The 18,669-nt window shown below is 40.1% G+C and overlaps 1 protein-coding gene across 1 annotated transcript; it reads right to left on the reverse strand.

Moving 5' to 3' along the window:
* Nucleotides 1–7,640: 7,640 nt before the first annotated feature.
* Nucleotides 7,641–18,106, reverse strand: LOC122306436 (protein SIEVE ELEMENT OCCLUSION B-like). The gene is made up of 4 exons (XM_043118865.1): nt 17,879–18,106; nt 17,447–17,542; nt 9,668–10,072; nt 7,641–8,015 (listed from the first exon to the last, which is right to left on the reverse strand). Exons 1-4 carry the CDS (start codon nt 18,104–18,106, stop codon nt 7,641–7,643), a joined length of 1,104 nt encoding a protein of 367 aa, XP_042974799.1.
* Between the last annotated feature and the right edge of the window lie 563 nt (nt 18,107–18,669).

The raw sequence follows: 18,669 nt of genomic DNA on the forward strand, positions 1-18,669 counted from the left end.
AGTATTTATGATCATTGGGTTAGATATGTTCCTCTTATAAAAAATGTGGATCAGAATATGTCATTAAGGGAAGTGGCTCTGCGCATTAAGGAAGAAGGGACACTTGATGAGCTGACAAGTTTTGTACTGTTTGCATGGGGCTATTGGTTCATAAGAAATATATTGGTACATGAAAAAGCATGCATGGAACCACATCAGGTGATAGAGTTTGCTTTCTTAATGAAAATGCTCCTAATATCACGAGGCAAGTCCCAATTTCTCAGCAAAAGACAAGCTATAGATGGCAACCCCTACTAGCAAACTTTCTAAAATTGAATGTAGATGGTTTCGAATGTTTTATGATCAAAACAAGGGTGTAGTGGGTATTATTCTCAGAGATACAAAAGGGGATGTTGTGAGAGCAGTTAGTAAAGTGGAAGAGGAGGTTTCAGATCCTACTACTTTTGAAATTCTTGACATGTTTTTAGGCCTGCAGTTATGTGCAAATATGGGTATAGGAAAGTTTATACTTGAAAATGATTGCTTGATGATGATTTTTGAGCTTTAGGATGTTAGTGTTTCATATGCCCCACAAAGAGCTTTAGTGCAGGAAACAAAAAGACTCCTACAACTGTTTAAGGAGTGCAACGTTCAATATGTTAATGACTAGGAAATGAGGTAGCTCACAGGCTTGCTAGACATGCTTGAAATGTTGAAGATATAGAAATGTGGTGGGATGGTGTTCCTATTCATGTATCCCAAGTAATATGGTTGGACAAACATTCTCTGTAATGTCTCTTTTTGGTGAATATGAAGTTTTCCTATATATATATATATATATATTCAAAAAGTATTGATGCAGATTGCATCATAGAATATCTATCAGAAATGGAGTTTTGAAGTTTATTTTTTGGCAAGGTAAGGTGATGTTGGTGACTTAAAATTTTAGTTCATATCCTTTCAATTCTCTTCACAAAATCACAAGCCTTGTTGATGTGGTCTACAGCAATAATTCTATCCTGCCTCGAGCCCTTAGAGGGTTACTCCATTTGGAATTAATTGGTCTTCCCTCCATAAGACGTCGTTAGTTTTGTTATTGGTTTTGGTTTTGATTTTCGATTATGTTCATATATAGGCTTGTCTAGGGTCTTTTCTGGGTTTGGTCTATTTGAGGCTATTTCTCAAGGGCTTTGCTTGTTTCCACGATTTTTTTTTTTTTTTTTTTTGGCCATAAGTGAAGGCTTTATTAATAAATTCAGGAAGCATCACTACTGGACAGGTGACTGCTCTCTCTTTCTGTTAAAAAAAAAAAAAAAGCCTTGTATGAATTCATGCTAAATTTTACAAATAGAGTTTTTTATTTTTCTGAGGTTGCATATAATTTAGTCTTTATCCTTTAAGTAGTTCTACCAATGTACCATGCTTGGGTTTTGGGATCAAGTTAGGCAATTCCCAAGTTTTTTTTATTAGTAACAAATGGTGTTATTGCCCAAATTACTTTAATAAAATTGGCTTGCCGTCTTCTTTATAAAAGAAACAGAAAGAAAATTATTGGTAGCAAATTACCAGCGTAATCAAGGTGCCCTTTTATTGCAAATATTGCGTATCAAACCTCGAAATAAGTAAGATTGGCGACATTGTTACAAATTATTAAAGATTGATGACAATAATTAATCATATCATTAAGTAATGGGTCCCAGAACTCTAAGAACAGGAATGGAAAATAGATGGAGATTTTCAGGAATGGATAAAGTCATATATCCATAAGCTTCAGGAATTGATTCAAGGTAATTCCCAGACCTCTAAGGAAAGTTGCAACTTCCAGATACAAGCATTCCGAATAATTACCCTTCATCCCTTCCCACCCCTTTATCTGAAATTACAAGGAAAATAACACGTGAATAAGTCTACGTAACCATTTATCATAAAACGCAACACTTCACTAACACTAATACTAAACGGCACCGTACAAAAAATCCCTTAAACGACACCGTATGAGTAGATGATAGTTCATAGCTAAACGGCACCGTGTGGATACTCCAGGAGCGACACCGTCTCAGTTCAGATTCATAACACATTATAATTTGGTAGTGCCTCTACGAGACAAGGACAACCAAACAGTTGATCTGTTGCGTACTCCGACCTGTCCAAAATCACACAAAACAATATTTAAGTGGTTTAGCAAATTGCCTATGTCCACTGGAGCCTCTTTTACTGAATCTGTATGAGATTTACAAAAACTCTAAAAATTTCTATCTCTCTCTCATGTACACTCTTTTCTCTCTTATTTTCCCCACTCCCACTGCCTTTTTTTCACAACTGAGCTCTCTCCTATTTATAGGAGAGAGCAGTCTACAATTTATTTTAGTGCAGAAATCTCGTGGGTTGTATGGGTGCCTAATAATCCAAGAGAGCAAATGGTGGATGGGTGCCTAATAAGCCAAGGAAGAGAACTGTGCTTCTCTTGTTTTCACACTCTAGGTGGAGTTCAACAATCACCCCTTCCAACCAAGTATGCTATACCAGACTGTTTGCAAACTGATTCATTTTTCAAATGAATGCACCTCTTTCTTTGACATCAGAGATTTCTGCTATCGAATACGCTCCAATGCACCTGAGGGTGCTCAGCAGTGTACAATACTAATCAAGTCCAAACAATGTTGGAACTTGATCCCTGTGACGACTTTCGTCAACAAATTTGCTGGATTTTCTTCAGTGCCAATCTTCTGAAGTTTGATTTCCTCTTCTTCTAATATTTCACTTACAAAGTAAAATCAGACATCTATGTGTTTTGTTCGAGAGTGATATACTTCATTCTTGGCCAAATGAATTGCACTTTGACTGTCACAATAAACGGTAACCTTTTGCTGCTTAAAGCCCAAATCTGTTACCAATCCCTGTAACCAAATAGCTTCTTTCACGGCTTCTGTTACAGCCATGTATTCAGCCTTAGTTGATGATAGTGCAATTTTCGATTGCAAAGTTGATTGCCAACTAACTGGTCCTCCAGCCAAAGTGAACACATATCCAGTTGTCGATCGGCGTTTGTCAAGATCACCTGCATAGTCTGAGTCAACATATCTAGTTACTAGACTATCTTCATTTTTCTCAAACTTCAAACCAATATCTACGGTCCCTAAAATATACCGTAGAATCCACTTAGCCGCATGTTAATGAACCTTTCCAGGATTATGCATATAGCGACTAACTAAGCTAACGGCCTGGGAGATATCAGGTCGTGTACACACCATGGCATACATTAAGCTTCCAACAATACTTGCATATGAGACATTCCTCATGTAGTCTCGCTCTCCATTAGTTTTAGAAGACTGCAATGCACTAAGCTTGAAATATAGGGCCATAGGAGTACTCACTGGCTTCGTCTTCGAGTCGATGTTGAAGCGTTGCAGTATTCTCTTCAGATACTGCTTCTGAGTAAGGTGAACTGTACCTTTCACCCTATCTCTGCTGATCTCCATCCCCAATATTCTTCGTGCTTCTCCCAGATCTTTCATTTCAAACTCATGACTTAACTGAGTTTTTAAGCAATTTATCTCCCCCTTGCTTTTACATGCAATTAATATATCATCTACATATAAAAGCAAATAAATAAAGATTCATTTGCAAGTTTTCTGAAATATACACAATGATCGTATTGGAAACGAGTGTATTTCAGATTCATCATAAAGTGGTCAAACTGTTTGTGCCATTGCCGAGGTGACTGCTTCAAGCCAAAGAGAGACTTCTTCAGATTGCATACCCAATTTTCTTTTCCAGCTTCTTTGAAACCTTCTAGTTGAGACAGATAAATCTCCTTTTCCAGATCACCATGTAAAAAAGCTATCTTTACATCAAGCTGTGCTAACTCAAGATCATATTGTACAACCAAAGCTAACAATATCTGAATGGATGAATGCTTCACAACAGGAGAGAATACTTCACTGTAGTCAATTTCCTTTGTCTGAGCGTAGCCCTTGGCTACTAACCTAGCTTTGTATCACACTCTACTTTTAGCAGCTTGATCATCTTTCTGATTAAAGATCCACTTACAGCCAATTGTCTTTTTTCCTTTTGGAAGCGGCACAAGCTCCCAAGTCTGGTTCTGGTGAAGAGACTGCATCTCTTCATTCATCGCCTTTGTCCATTCAACTTGTTCACTGGATTGTATGGCTTCTCTGTAAGTGATTGGGATCTCACCCCCTTTAGCTAGTAATGCATATGTCACATAGTCTGCAAAATGTGTCTGTACATGTTTCTCTCGTCTCGGTCTATTGGTTGCTATTAATTCAGGTTGTATTGGAGGTAATGTGACTAGACTATCAACCTCATCTTGTCCATGCTCTCCATTTGTTTCTCCTGAATCATTTTGAGTGGAAAACTCCACCTTTTGTGAATCACCAGGTGTTTCGCTATCATGGCTGCCTTCATCGGAATCTTTATGCTTATATGACTTAAGCATCTCAGATTCGTTAAATGTAACATCTCTACTGATGATCACCTTTTTAGACTCTATACACCAGAGCCTATACCCTTTTACACCAGTACTAAAGCCCAAGAATTTTGCTTTCTTGGCTCTAGGATCAAGCTTACTTTGTTTAGCATGATAGTAAGTAGGACATCCGAAAATGTATAAAGAGTTATAATCAGTAGCATGTGTATCTCTCCACATTTCAGTGGATGTCTTCCAGTCATTGGTAGCTGCAGGTAGTCAGTTGATGAGGTGGCAGGCATATGTCACAGCTTCAGCCCAAAATTTCTTACTGAATCCAGCATCCAGTAACATACAACGGACTTTCTCTAGTAAACTACGATTCATTCGTTCTGCCACACCGTTTTGCTGCGGTGTACCTCGTACCGTGAAGTGTCTAACAATCTCCTCTCTTCAGCATGCTTCCATGAAGGGGTCTGAAGTGTACTCACCTCGATTATCAAATCTGAGCAGCTTGATCTTACTGCCGGTCTGAGTCTCAACCATTTTCTTCCAATCAAGGAAGATTTTCAGCACTTCATCTTTATTCTTCATCGTATACACCCACACACGACGAGAATAATCATCCACAAAAGTTACCAACCAATGCTTACCTCCCAAGGATGCATTTTGGGTAGGTCCCCAAACATCGGAGTGTACATAGTCAAGTATTCCCTGTGTATTGTGTACTGCGGTTCCAAACTTGATCCCCCTCTGCTTCCCCAATACACAATGCTCACAGAAAGACAGTTTACCTGTCTTGGCACCTTTGAGTAAGCCTTGCTTCACCAGTGTTTACAAAGATTTTTCTCCAGCGTGTCCCAAATTCATATGCCAAAGACTGGTGGTGTTGGTATCAGTCTCATCTAGCTTCTCACAGCATGTGGAAACTCTTCCATCAACAGTACTTCATTGCAAGAAGTACAAGTTTCCTCGCCTCAAACCCTTCATTGCCACCTGAACTCCCATTAGTACTTTAAGAGTTCCGTCTTCAATGGTGATTCTGAATCCCTTTGAATCCAAAGATCCCATTGAGATGAGATTCTTTCGTAAGTCTGGAACATACCGAACTTCTGTCAGAGTCTTGATGCTGCCATTGTGTAGCTTTAATCGAATGCTACCTATTCCCTGAGTCTTACAGGCACTGTCATTGCCCATAACTACTGCTCCACTCTCAATCCTTGTGAAGTTAGTAATCCAGTCCCGATTGGGACACATGTGATAGGTACATTTGGAATCCATAATCCATTCATCAAAATGACAAATGGATGATGAACTTATCAAGGAAAAATCTGAATCATCATCTCTGTCCACAACATTGGCTGTGGTGGGTTGATTCTGCTGTTGTTGCTTCAGCTTGGGACAGTCATTCTTCCAGTGTCCTTTGTTGTGACAAAAGGAACAGTCGTCTCTCGCAAGCTTTCTGCAGACTGATGAACCATGTGATGTGGCCTGAGTTTTCGATTGAAAACCGTTATTCTTTCTGGGATACCTCGATTGAAAACTATGGTCTCCCTCTTGTTGTTAGAGCTTCACTTGATGTATCTTGTTGTACCTGCTTATCCTTTTTGTGGTACTCATTGCTAATTAAAGAACTAGATACATCTTCAAAACTAATCTTTTCATTCACATACAGTAGAGTAGTAATTAAATGCTTATATGTATCAGGCAAGGAATTTAACAAAAGTAAAGCTTTATCTTCATCTTTGATTTCAACATCCAAGTTTAACAAATCAGCAAGAATTTGGTTATAACTATTCAGATGTTCAGACATAGAAATACCTTCACGAAATTGGAATCTGAAGAGCCTTTTCTTCAAGTGCAAACGGCTCTCAATGCTCTTCTTCATGAACTTATCCTCCAATTTCTGCTAAAGTTTTTTAGCATTTGTCTCTCTCATGAAAAAATACTTCTGTTTTTTGGTAAGGCATAATCGGATTGTACTATAAGCTTGGGTATTAAGCTTCCTCCAATCCAATCTTGATCAGTCATATCATCTGATCTATCGCCCAACGCAATATCCAACTCTTGTTGGATCAAAACGTCCATCACTTCACACTGCCATATATCAAAGTTACTTGTTCCATCGAACTTCTCAACTTCAAACTTGGCATTTGACACTGTGGACTGACGTCCAAAGCTACTGGCATTTTCAGAGCTCCTATATCTTCCAGATCTTTCCATTTGAATTTAGAAAATTTAGACACAAAATTTCAAAATTCTAACCATACGGATGAGTCCAGAATGATCCAAATAGTTGGAAAGCACTATTTGATCGTTGAAATTGGACTCCAAATGGCTTAGATCAAGCCTGACAAGAATCTGAAAAAACGGACGGTCCTAATCATCTGGCGCATGAGATGCGCGCGCAGCAGTGGCATCTGTGGTGCGTGTGGTACACGACCTGCTGCTGCTGGGCGCGTGGGTGCACGTCTAGCGCGTGTCTACCTGTAGGGCTCGTGGGAGAGCATGAGGTACGTGAGAGACACATGTCTTCAACCTCCGGGCACGTGGCGGTGCTTGTGTGCGCGTGGTGGTGCGTGGCACATGATTGGCACTCGTCTTCAACCTCCAGATGTGTGTGGAGTGCGTGGATTCACACTCCTATCTCCTACCGGTGCACGCGACTTCTTCCGACCTCCATTTTCGATTCCGTTTGTGGCAACTGATTTGTCTCGAAGCGAGGAACACCCTAGAGTTGTCAAAAGTTGATTTAGAACAACTTGATTTCTGGATAGCGCGAGTGAAAGCTCTGATACCAATTGTTGCGCACTCTGTCTTGTCTAAAATCACAAAAGACGATATTTAAGTGGTTCAACAAATTGCCTACGTCCACTGGAGCCTCTTTTACTGAATTAGTACGAGATTTTCAAAACTCTACAAAGTTCTATCTCTCTCTCATGTACACTCTTTTCTCTCTGATTTTCCCCACTCCCACTGCCTTTTTTCACAACTGAGCTCTCTCCTATTTATAGGAGAGAGCAACCTACAATTTATTTTGGTGCAGCAATTTGCTGCAGAAATTGTGTGGGTTGTGTGGGTGCCTAATAATCCAAGAGAGCAAATGGTGCGTGGGTGCCTAATAAGCCAAGGAAGAGAACAGTGCTTCTTTTGTTTTCACACTACAGGTGGAGTTCAACATGATCATGATACAGACTATAGAAATCTTTCCATGCAACAATATTGTGTAAGGTTAATTCTTTTTAAAATTTCCATCATAGTAATCTTTGAAATGATCACCAAAACCAAACTGATTCAAGGACCCTTTCCAGTCATCAAATTTCTCCAAGACCTTAACAATTGTCGTCCCGTAATCACCTACTATGATTCGAGCATCTTTGCGGAGCTCAACATAACCAAGATCACTTTTGAAGAGAGACTGCAACGCTTCAGCATGAATGGCCTTCAGCTTCCCCCTGCTTAATTTCAATGCATCTTGTGTTCTGATGCTTATTTTTGGGTGGTTTATGGACAAATCGCAAATGATATTAGTTACTTGAGCAAGAAATTGTTCCTTCCATCCGTTGTTGGTGGATCCATATAAGAAAGTGTAATCCTCATCCACTTTCTATATGTACAAGATATATATGTCAGACATAATCAGATTTTATTTGAATAATACAGTATATGAATGTTATTGCTTCAAAATGCAACATTATGCATGAATATTAGAATCATGATGTGTGTGTATATCAATTCATCTGCCAATGCCCCTCAAAATATATTCCTTTTGATTTATTTATCTATATAGATGCAGTACTCAGAGATCCAAAAATAAATAAATAAATAAAGTTACCACGCCTGGTCCTGTAGCTTTGACCGTGAAAATCCTTTTTTGTATCTGCGTCATACAAAGTTTTGGTGCTTGTTCAGCTGTGATTGTGGAAGGGAATGATCAGCACGCTTTAAGTTGTAAAAATGGCAGCGCCAGTTCCGATATATATATGCATTGACCCGATCATAACGAATTGCGAAATTCACACGCAAAACTACGTTATAAGAAACTCAAATTAATTTCGATCGCATAAAATGTACGTAATACAGTAACTACTTTACTCGTACTGCAATCGTTTAGATTCTCCTTTAGTAAGTGGAGGTTGATGCTCATCTTCTTGATCAAGGGAGATAGATCCAGTGTCTTGACCCTGGAATCAAGCAACTAATTAACCATGGTCATTTGTATTATTATATTGAAAACCAAAAGAAAAATCATATTTTCCCTCTCTGTATGGAGATTGATCAAATTTATGAGCCTAATTTGATAGGTCCCAACTCAGAAAAGAGTAAAAGTAAATAAACAAGTATCTCTTCGGTTGAGAAAGTACCAAGGTTTGAATAACAAATGATTTCTTGGATCTTCATTGAGGATTGTAGGCTGCTTAAATAAGCAAAACCTCATACAACGTAAACCAAAATAATAGGACTAACCACAAGACACAAACATACGCAAACAATTCAAGAAAAACAGAACACAACTACATGAATTAAACGGAACGTAAATCATGCAACAATAACTACTGAAGATCCATTTGCAACTGAAGACCGACTCATTCGCATGTCTCTCTACTGGACAACGACCCAGTCTTGCCCTGCACTTTCCACGTGCCTTATTGGTTCCATCGACTGCCCACTACTTTCACGTATAGTTTCATCCCAAATATCTGGGATTTGGCTTATGGGCCCTCCTAGGTCGCCGTGGCTTATCATAATTCATTTTATAATATCAGTTTATAAAGAGAGATTTATTCCAACTTTATAAATATGCCCAAGACCTTATCCACAAACAATGTGAGATTCATTCTTCAAAACTCTCTATCACGTGTAGACCAATATTTTTGCTGGTTCTTGTCACGGGGTAAATAGTGTGGATCCAGATTCGTCCTGTGGCAGATCTAATACCATGATGAAATTCATGGGCCTAAATCATCTTATAAAATCCGTTCAAAGAAAGATGTTTGCTCCAACTTTATAAACATGTTCTAAACCTTGTCCACAAGCAACATAAGATTTATTCATCAATAGACATCATTGAAAAAATTACATAGCTTATAAGTACTGTAACGTGCATCATGACAGTAGTGATTAAATATTCCTAGCTACTATATATCAAAAGGATTTGAGAAAATACATGAGAACAAGCGATGAATTAGGACAAGAACTTACGTATCGTTACCGAGATAAAAACATTTGAGTCGTGCAGGTAACAACAATTACGATTACCCAGTAGACATGCAATGGGATACTGTCCTTGACAGTGGTGGACAATGCAACTTTGTTTCCATTGGTATCAGCCCAGTTAGATAGCCTTTCGAAGTCAATAATGCATTTGATTGCTTCCAACTTGTCCTTGATCAAATAACTAACATCACCAATCTCTTTCACACATTTTTTAAGGTCTGGGCAGTTTATAGTCGTAGGTTCACGTTTTGTGACTCCCATTGATTCCACAAGTCTGTTGAACAACTGTAACTTTACAAGGGCCCAAAATTCTCCATAGTCCACAACAAAAGCAGTAAGTATCAGCACTGCTTTTTCAGTCCATGAATAGCTTGAGAGATTATTACGAAGTATGAACATTGACGTGTTTCTTAGTTCAGTTTCCCTACACAGAGCCCTGCGTCTCAGCTGACATTACATTTTTCTTATTATGGAAAAATGTTTGTTGAGGGAAAAATGAGCGTATTGGTATATTCTTGTGAAAACCTGTGTAAAACAGTGTTGTAACAACTGTTGTTGTGGAAAGGCTTGAAGATTGGTCAAAGAAGGCGACTTCGCTCGACCCTCACTTGACGGAGCGCTCGAGCGAACTTGGGCAGATTGCACCGCTCGACCTTCGCTCGACATACAGCTCGAGCGAACTCAGGCAGATTCAACTTCTCGACCCTTGCTCGATACTGAGCTCGAGCGAACCCAGGCAGAGTGTGTCGCTCGACCCTCGCTCGACACTGAGCTCGAGCGAACCCAGGCAGAGTGTGTCGCTCGACCCTCGCTTGACACTGAGCTCGAGCAAACTCAGGCAGAGTCGACCGCTCGATACTCGCTCGACAGGTCGCTCGAGCGAACTTTGGCAGATTGTTTCGCTCGACACTTTGCTCGAGCCAATGTTCCAGATCACTTACAATGTAGGGTTTTGAACGCCTCATTTGATGGGAACTATAAATAGAACAGGTTAACTTCTGTTCTATGTGTGGAGAATCAGAGCAAAAACCCTAAGGGCCTCCAAGAACTTCTTACCCCCATTTGTTTGATTCTCTCTTGGATAAACATTTCTCCACCACAACACATTCAAAATCAACTTTTACTTGAGTCCATTGAAGTGGACATTTTTGTTGGCCGGAAGAGTCCGGAGCTGCCGTTGATGCAGAGATCGAGAGGTTCTCGTGGGAAGCTATAGGAAGGTCGGAGTTCCGACACTACATGCGTGTAGAGATCGAGTGGGTCACTCGTGGTGTTGCAAGCCAAGTTTAGTTACTACAAAGGTTTTGTGAGTGTCTCTAAATTGGTTGTAACAAACTAAAATTTCTATAGTGGATTTGAGGTGGTGCCTTACACCCAAAGTGGTTTTAGATTTTGAAGATGTTCTTCAAATGAGTTTCCACTCCGTGATCAAAATCATGTGTTGATTATTTTTGTTATTTGATTCATTTATTAACTACTTGTTTGTCTAATTTTCAAAAAGCCATAAAAATTAGATTATATCTATTCAACCCCCCTCTAGGTGTAGTGTTGGGTAGAACCACTGCTTTTTCAATTGGTATCAGAGCGGGTTCACTCCGCTAGGATTTAGTTCCTGAGTGCGATCCTGCTGTAGTGGTTTAAATGGATAGGTCTCAATCACTCACTTCTCCACCATTTTTTGATGGAAGCAACTATGCGCATTGGAAAGTTCGAATGAGAGCATTCCTTAAGTCTGTTGATGAACGAGTGTGGGCTTCCGTAACAAAGGGATGGAAAGAACCGGTTGTAGCCATTGAAGGAGTCCAAACCCCCAAGAGTGTGGAAAATTACTCTAGGGATGAAATCAATGAGTGTAGTTGGAATAGCAAAGGCTTGAATGCAATGTTCATGGCCGTGTCCAAGGAAGAGTTCAAGAGAATCTCCATGTGTGAAAATTGCAAAGAGGCATGGGACATTCTTGAGGTTACCCATGAAGGTACCAAGGCTGTAAAGAATTCTAAACTTCAAATGCTGACCACCAACTTTGAAGAACTTAGGATGAAGGATGATGAAACTTTTGATGGCTTCTATAGCAAACTTAATGATATTGTCAATTCTCGTTTTAATTTAGGGGATAGAATTCCTGAGGACAGAATTGTGAGAAAAGTCCTTAGATCTCTTCCTGAGAGGTTTCGTCCCAAAGTCACTGCAGTAGAAGAAAGCAAAGACTTGGACAACATGAGAATTGAAGAGTTGGTGGGTTCCTTACAAACCTATGAACATACTCTTCCTATGGATAAGAAAAACAAGTCCATAACCCTCAATGCTATTAGAGAGAAGTCTGGTGAATCTTCTGACGAACTTGCCATGAGTGACAATGAGATAGTATTTTATGCTAAAAAATTCAGGAAGATGTTTGCCCAGAAAAACCCAAGACAGGAGAAGAGAAGGTTCAAGGGTTTCAATGGAGGTTCTAGTTTAGAAAACCGAGAAGGGAGGTATAAGCGAGAAACTAGAGCTATCAATGACAATATTTAGTGCCATGAATGTCATGGTTTTGGTTACATTCGACTTGAGTGTGCGAATTACAAAAGGGCCAAAGAGAAAGCTAATGCTGCTTCCTTGACTGATAGTGAGTCTGAGTCAAGTGACTCACAAGAGAGTTCTCCCAGGAAGAAAAATCTCAACTGCATGGCTTTCACTTCCTCTGTTGTAGGGAAAAGTCATAGCCGTGAATCTGTGGTTGAAATTGAGAGTGTTTCTGAAAATGAATCCGGGGATGAAGATGATTTGCAGGAAATCTATGAAAAGTTGTATAAGGAATGTGTGAAATTGAGAAAACTCAATAAAGCACATATTGAGGAAATAGATTTATGCAAAAGAGAAAATGAAGGACTTCAAGGCAAACTAAGAAAAGCCATTGGTCTAACAGATGAGTTACAAAAGAGGAATGTGACTTTGGAGGATAAAGTGACAACTCATGAAAATGAGCTAACTTTGTTAAATACTAAGTTGCAGAAATTCTCCATTGGGACAAACCAGCTTGACAAACTCCTAAGTTTAGGAAAGTCCTCTAGTGATAAGAGTGGTTTAGGCTATTTTGAAGAGAATCCTGATGCTCCTTCAAGCTCAAAAGCCTTTTGTAAAAATGTGAGAACCACAGTGTTTGTTCCTGAAATGACTGAGAAAAGGAAGGCTCATCCATCTGAAAAGGGTAAGAAGTCTATGCAAGCGCAAAAGTCTGTTCCTCCTCCCAAAAGACAAGGCGCTCGCAACATGAGCCCCATATGTCATCACTGTGGGAAGTTAGGGCATATTAGACCAAATTGTTTTAAATTAATGAGTCATTTTGTGCATGCTCCTGCATTCATTAACAGTAGAACTGCTTATCCTTCTGGAAGGGGTAAGAATTACATGAACGACCCCAAGAATGTCTCAACTTTCTTGAGACAAAGGGTTCACAAAGCAAGCCTTGTGTGTCATCATTGTGGTAAGATTGGTCACATCCGACCAAACTGCTTTGAGCTTAGGAGGCACATCAAGAGAACTGAAAAGCCATTCTCAAGAAAATGGATACCAAGGTGGATCATCCAAAAGGGGAAGACGCAAGCCACACATGATCTTGGTGCTGTAAACTGACAGGTATGCATTACATACATTACACGCATTTTTGTTTTATTTTGTTGTTGATTTTTTTTTCTAGTTTCTTTGTTCTTGTTTGCTGCCCCTACATGCACTCCATGATTGCGCTATATAATAGTGGGGTTGTTAATTCTAAAATCTAGGTGCATGTATCTTTTGAGATTTGTATCATATACCTATGTTTTACAAAGGTTTGGAACATGAGTATCTTGTGTAATCTGTGACTGGCATCACACACTTCACTCCAAACTCGGTCAATTGACATTTCACCACTTGTGAGTTTATTGGGGAGGCAATCAAAAGTGGTAGGAAGCTCTATCTTCATACAGAATTGACCACAGGCTAGATGACCTTATCATGGTTCGTTTGTGAAAACAAAAAAAAGGGGTGAAAAATAGAATAAGTTTTCTGTTTTCTTGAACATACTGAAACAAGTATTTAAACAGAAAGATTCAGGTCCTAGCAGCATTGGGTTTGACTTTCTGTATCTTGAATGAGCTTCCCAAGCACTTATGGTTTCATGTTTAGCCCAACCCCGCTCACGCCTTACGGTTGAAATTTCTTGATTGAGCAAGGACCGCTTTAAACACGCACATCTATATTACTTGTGATACTTTGTTTTTAATTGCATGTTTTATGGGAATATGATGCTCCTCTATATTTGATATGTACTCTTGGTGTGAAAATTGACATTCCCAGTATTTGTCCAAGTCATGTGAGCGTTGTGTACTTCAAAACTGGGCAAAATGTGATTTTCTGGTGGTCTCGCTCTCGGCGCTCGAGCAGAGTGGCCTCTTTCTCCCATTCTGTGCGATTTTCTTCCTACTTTTCTCAAATTTCTTCGTTTAATCTTGTACTTTACTTCCGAAATCATCTCCAAATCAAGGTAAAGCCCTTTCTCTTGTGTATTTTCATGTTTTGGTGCTTGTATTTTGGTTGTTTTCTGTGTGTTGTGCAAAGGGATTTCGGATTCAGTTTTTGAGATTTTTTTTTTCGATTTTTTTTCAATTTTTTTGGTTTATTGAGGCTATTGTGGAGCCATTGTTGGGTTTTTGAGTGTATTTAGGCAGTTTTTGGAACTCCCATGGGCTTATGCCCGAGTTTCCCACTTGGATGCACTCCAAGTGTTCGATAAAATGCCTAAATGAAATTTGTATTCTCTTTTTCATCATGCATTGGCATAGCATTGTCCCTATATCTATTTCATGTCTATCCTAGGTTTGGGACATCGTTTAACTAGGTTTGCATTGGGTTTGAAGGTGTTTTGGTTTAGAAGTGGCATTGGCTTGCATGTGGGTTGTCATTGCATATGTGTCATGCACATGGGTTGGCATTAGCATGCATGTTGGTCATTCACATGAGTTGGCATTGGCATGCATATGGGACACTTTAAACTAGGCATTTATCATTGTTTTGAAAAATGAAGAGCGGCATAGGGCATGCACCAAGTCCTACATTGTTGGTTGGCATTGTTGTGTCAGCATGCATGCATTCATCATGTCTTTGCATTGCCTTAGCCTTGTCTAACGTCTTTGACTCTGTCTACAGCCGAAACCATGTCTCAACGTGTTCGTCCTCGCCAAAACCCCCCTGCACCCGCTCAAGCTCACTTCCATAGTGCCAGAGCCTAGGAGTTATATTCTCAGAACTTCTCGCATCGTACTCCCATAGTCGAGCATGAAGTGGCCTTAGGTGAGCTTACCGAGACTATCATTTCCCAGATTTTTGAGTCTCGTCAGTGGCAGGCATTGACCACTGGTCATCCCACTCCTTCTGTGGAGTTAGTTAGGGAGTTTTACTCCAATATTCATGACGTATCTGTTGATGACTTGTTTGAAGTCAGTTTCAGGAACGTTGTTTTTCGACTAACTCTGGGCATGATAGCGACTCTGCTAAATGCCCCTCGTGTGTCCTATCCCGAGTTTCCCTACTCACGAACATCTCCTCCCAGTCCACAAGTCATTGCTAGTTGTCTTTGTGGTCGATCTAGTAGTTGGGAAGGGACAACCCCTATTTCAACTGCTCGTTTTACCCCTGATCACCTCATTCTCAGTAGGATTGTTCTTACGAACTTAGATCCTACTGGTCATAATAGTGATGTGGGTCTTGACCGTGCCCTTCTGCTGTATGCCTTAATCAATGGTGTCTCCATTGATCTAGAAAGTCTTTTGTGTCGGGTTATTGTTGAGGCATATCGGTCCTCCAAAACACGGACTGGTTTGCCTTTACCGTGTTTAATCACCCGACTAGCTCTCTCCCAATCTGTTGCTTTCCATCCTCAGGAGCCTAGAATTGCACTTAAGGCTCCTATTGGTCGTAGAACGGTCCAGCTGAGTCGTGCTCACACAACTCCACACCCTCTCCGTGTTGAGCATCCTCCCGCTCCCTCCTCTCAGCCTTCGAGCTCCCGACCATTTAGTTCTTAGCCGTCTACCTCGGCCCCATCCAGCTCTCAGCCATCTTCCTCAGCCCCCGGTTCGTCGGAGCCCAGTCTTCAGCAGGTACTTGAGTATCTAGCTCGCCTTGACGCCCGGTTCGACAGCCTTGAGGTGAAAGTTGATAACCTGCAGCAACTTGTGACTCAACACTTCAACGACATCGAGAGGCAGCTCAATGAGGATGATGAGGATGCCGATGGTGATGATTGAGACCCTTGGCCTCTTGTGACAAAAAGGGGGAGATATTGTTGAGGGGGAGTAGTATAGTAGTATTAACTCAGGGGGAGTGTTACTTGTACTAACATTTTTTTTGGGGGAACAGCAGCTTTTGGTTATGTCTATTGAATTATATCTCTTGTTAGCTGCTATTGTTTGACTAATGTTTCTTGAACTCAATCTCTGATTTGTTGCTTAATGAAATATTTCTTTTCTAAAACCTGTACTTGACATGACTATTCATGAATTATGATTTGAGAATTGCAAATATGTTTTTGTGCATATGTGAATGGGTATGTTTAACCGTTTGCTAAGCGTGTGCAGAAATATTTCAACATGTTCAGGAATATGGATCTAGTTGGGTGTGCTAGGATTAAGTCATATGTATAGGATAAAGGTTTTGTCACAGAAATGCCAAAGGGGGAGATTGTTGAGGGAAAAATGAGCGTATTGGCATATTCTTGTGAAAACCTGTGTAAAACAGTGTTGTAACAAGTGTTGTTGCGGAAAGGCTTGAAGATTGGTCAAAGAAGGCGACTTCGCTCGACTTCGCTCGACGGAGCGCTCGAGCGAACTTGGGCAGATTGCACCGCTCGACATATAGCTCGAGCGAACTCAGGCAGATTCAACCGCTCGACCCTCGCTCGATACTGAGCTCGAGCGAACTCAGGCAGAGTGTGTCGCTCAACCCTTGCTCGACACTGAGCTCGAGCGAACTCAGGCAGAGTCGACCGCTCGATACTCGCTCAACAGGTCGCTCGAGCGAACTTTGGCAGATTGTTTCGCTCGAGCTTCTCTCGACACTTCGCTCGAGCCAATGTTCTAGATCACTTACAATGTAGGGTTTTGAACACCTCATTTGATGGGAACTATAAATAGAACAGGTTAACTTCTGTTCTATGTGTGCAAAATCAGAGCAAAAACCCTAAGGGCCTCCAAGAACTTCTTACCCCCATTTGTTTGATTCTCTCTTGGATAAACATTTCTCCACCACAACACATTCAAAATCAACTTTTACTTGAGTCCATTGAAGTGGACACTTTTGTTGGCATGAAGAGTCCGGAGCTGTTGTTGATGCAGAGATCGAGAGGTTCTCGTGGGAAGCTATAGGATGGTCGGAGTTCCAACACTACATGCGTGTAGAGATCGAGTGGGTCACTCGTGGTGTTGCAAGCCAAGTTTAGTTACTACAAAGGTTTTGTGAGTGTCTCTAAATTGGTTGTAACAAACTAAAATTTCTATAGTGGATTTGAGGTGGTGCCTTACACCCAGAGTGGTTTTAGATTTTGAAGATGTTCTTCAAATGAGTTTCCACTCCGTGATCAAAATCATGTGTTGATTATTTGTGTTATTTGATTCATTTATTAACTGCTTGTTTGTCTACTTTTCAAAAAGTCATAAAAATTAGATTACACCTATTCACCCCCCCTCTAAGTGTAGTGTTGGGTAGAACCACTGCTTTTTCAATGTTAATACTACTATAATTATATATACGATGATGCATTAGTATTGATCAAAGATTTTTTATGATAGTTTTTGTAGTTACCACAGTGGACAGTTGGTCGAGTATGCCCGGAAGTAGGCTGAGGTCACCGCTGGTCAAGACAGTCGGTAGCTCCAGGTTCTCCTGTCCTCCAGTACCCTATTGTAAGTCAATTAGTAATTATTAGATATATAGAAAATAACAGAAAGCGATAAAGTCGCTACTTGTATCCCCTAATTCGTTCATGTATCTTAAATCTTAGTGGTCATCTCTTTACCAATATAGCATGTGAACGGATCCTATCTTTGGAGTAGAAGACAGAATGGAATTTAAAGGAAAAAAAGAATCGAAGACAAAAATCTTAGAAATGACATGAACAGTACCGTTCATATGATTTCTAAGAAGCTATAGCCTAGTACTAGTATGTAGGATTAACATATATATATATAGCTATAGCCTATGTATGTACACACATGACACTCATGATATACATACCGGCAAAGCGTTGTCAACAATATGGGTTGCAAGGTAAAGAAAACTTTCAATGGCACCTTTGATCAAAGCTAGGAATGTTTTGGTTAGGAACAGGGTTTCAATGGCACCGAAAACATGGGTTTCACGAATTTGATTCAGGATCAAGTCGTCGAACATGGACAACTCGTTTAGGAGCACACCACAATTGGATTGCTCTACACGATCTATTTCCAACTCAACTACGGACATGGTATTCTCCCTTTTCTTTTATTACCAACAAGGTTACGATGGAGAAACAGGTCTGGGGAAGAAGCTAAGAGAAGTAATTGGCTAGCTTTTGTAATTTGTGCAAGAGCATGGCCTATTTATAGCTATGAGAATCGGAATTATAAAGTGACAAAAAAAGTGTACTAGGTACAGCTTACAGCTAGCAAGGGTGAAGCTTTTCAAAAATTTTCCTGAAGCGTTATTTAATTAAACTAGTAGGCCTTGCATGCCGCGCACTTGTCGACAACCAATACAGCAGCTAAACCACGTGACTTTTTACAAGACATAAATCATTTGAATAAATACAGCTATACAAAAAGATCAAAGTCCGGCCAGGATCATCTTCTTCATGAGTCGTCCAATCTTTATATTAAGTACTGCCTCCAATGATCTCCAAAATATTCACTACAACATAAACCCTCTTTTGGGCTGAAAATTTTCGTCCAAAAAGAGTAGGATTTCGTCCAACATAAACCCTCGTTTGGGATGAAAATTCCTCTCAAGAGGTCTATTGCGAAAGACAATTTGGGGCTAGAAAAAAATTA

Source organism: Carya illinoinensis, chromosome 4 (genome assembly GCF_018687715.1).
Source record: "Carya illinoinensis cultivar Pawnee chromosome 4, C.illinoinensisPawnee_v1, whole genome shotgun sequence".
Taxonomy (NCBI): domain Eukaryota; kingdom Viridiplantae; phylum Streptophyta; class Magnoliopsida; order Fagales; family Juglandaceae; genus Carya; species Carya illinoinensis.

Coding starts and splice junctions, on each gene's coding strand:
- LOC122306436 (XM_043118865.1), bottom strand. CDS start 18,106: ATGTCCGTAGTTGAGTTGGAAATAGATCGTGTAGAGCAATCCAATTGT. Junction 17,543..17,878: donor TTGTTGACAACGCTTTGCCG/GTATGTATATCA, acceptor GACTTACAATAG/GGTACTGGAGGACAGGAGAA. Junction 8,016..9,667: donor TCCCATTGCATGTCTACTGG/GTAATCGTAATT, acceptor TTGTACATATAG/AAAGTGGATGAGGATTACAC.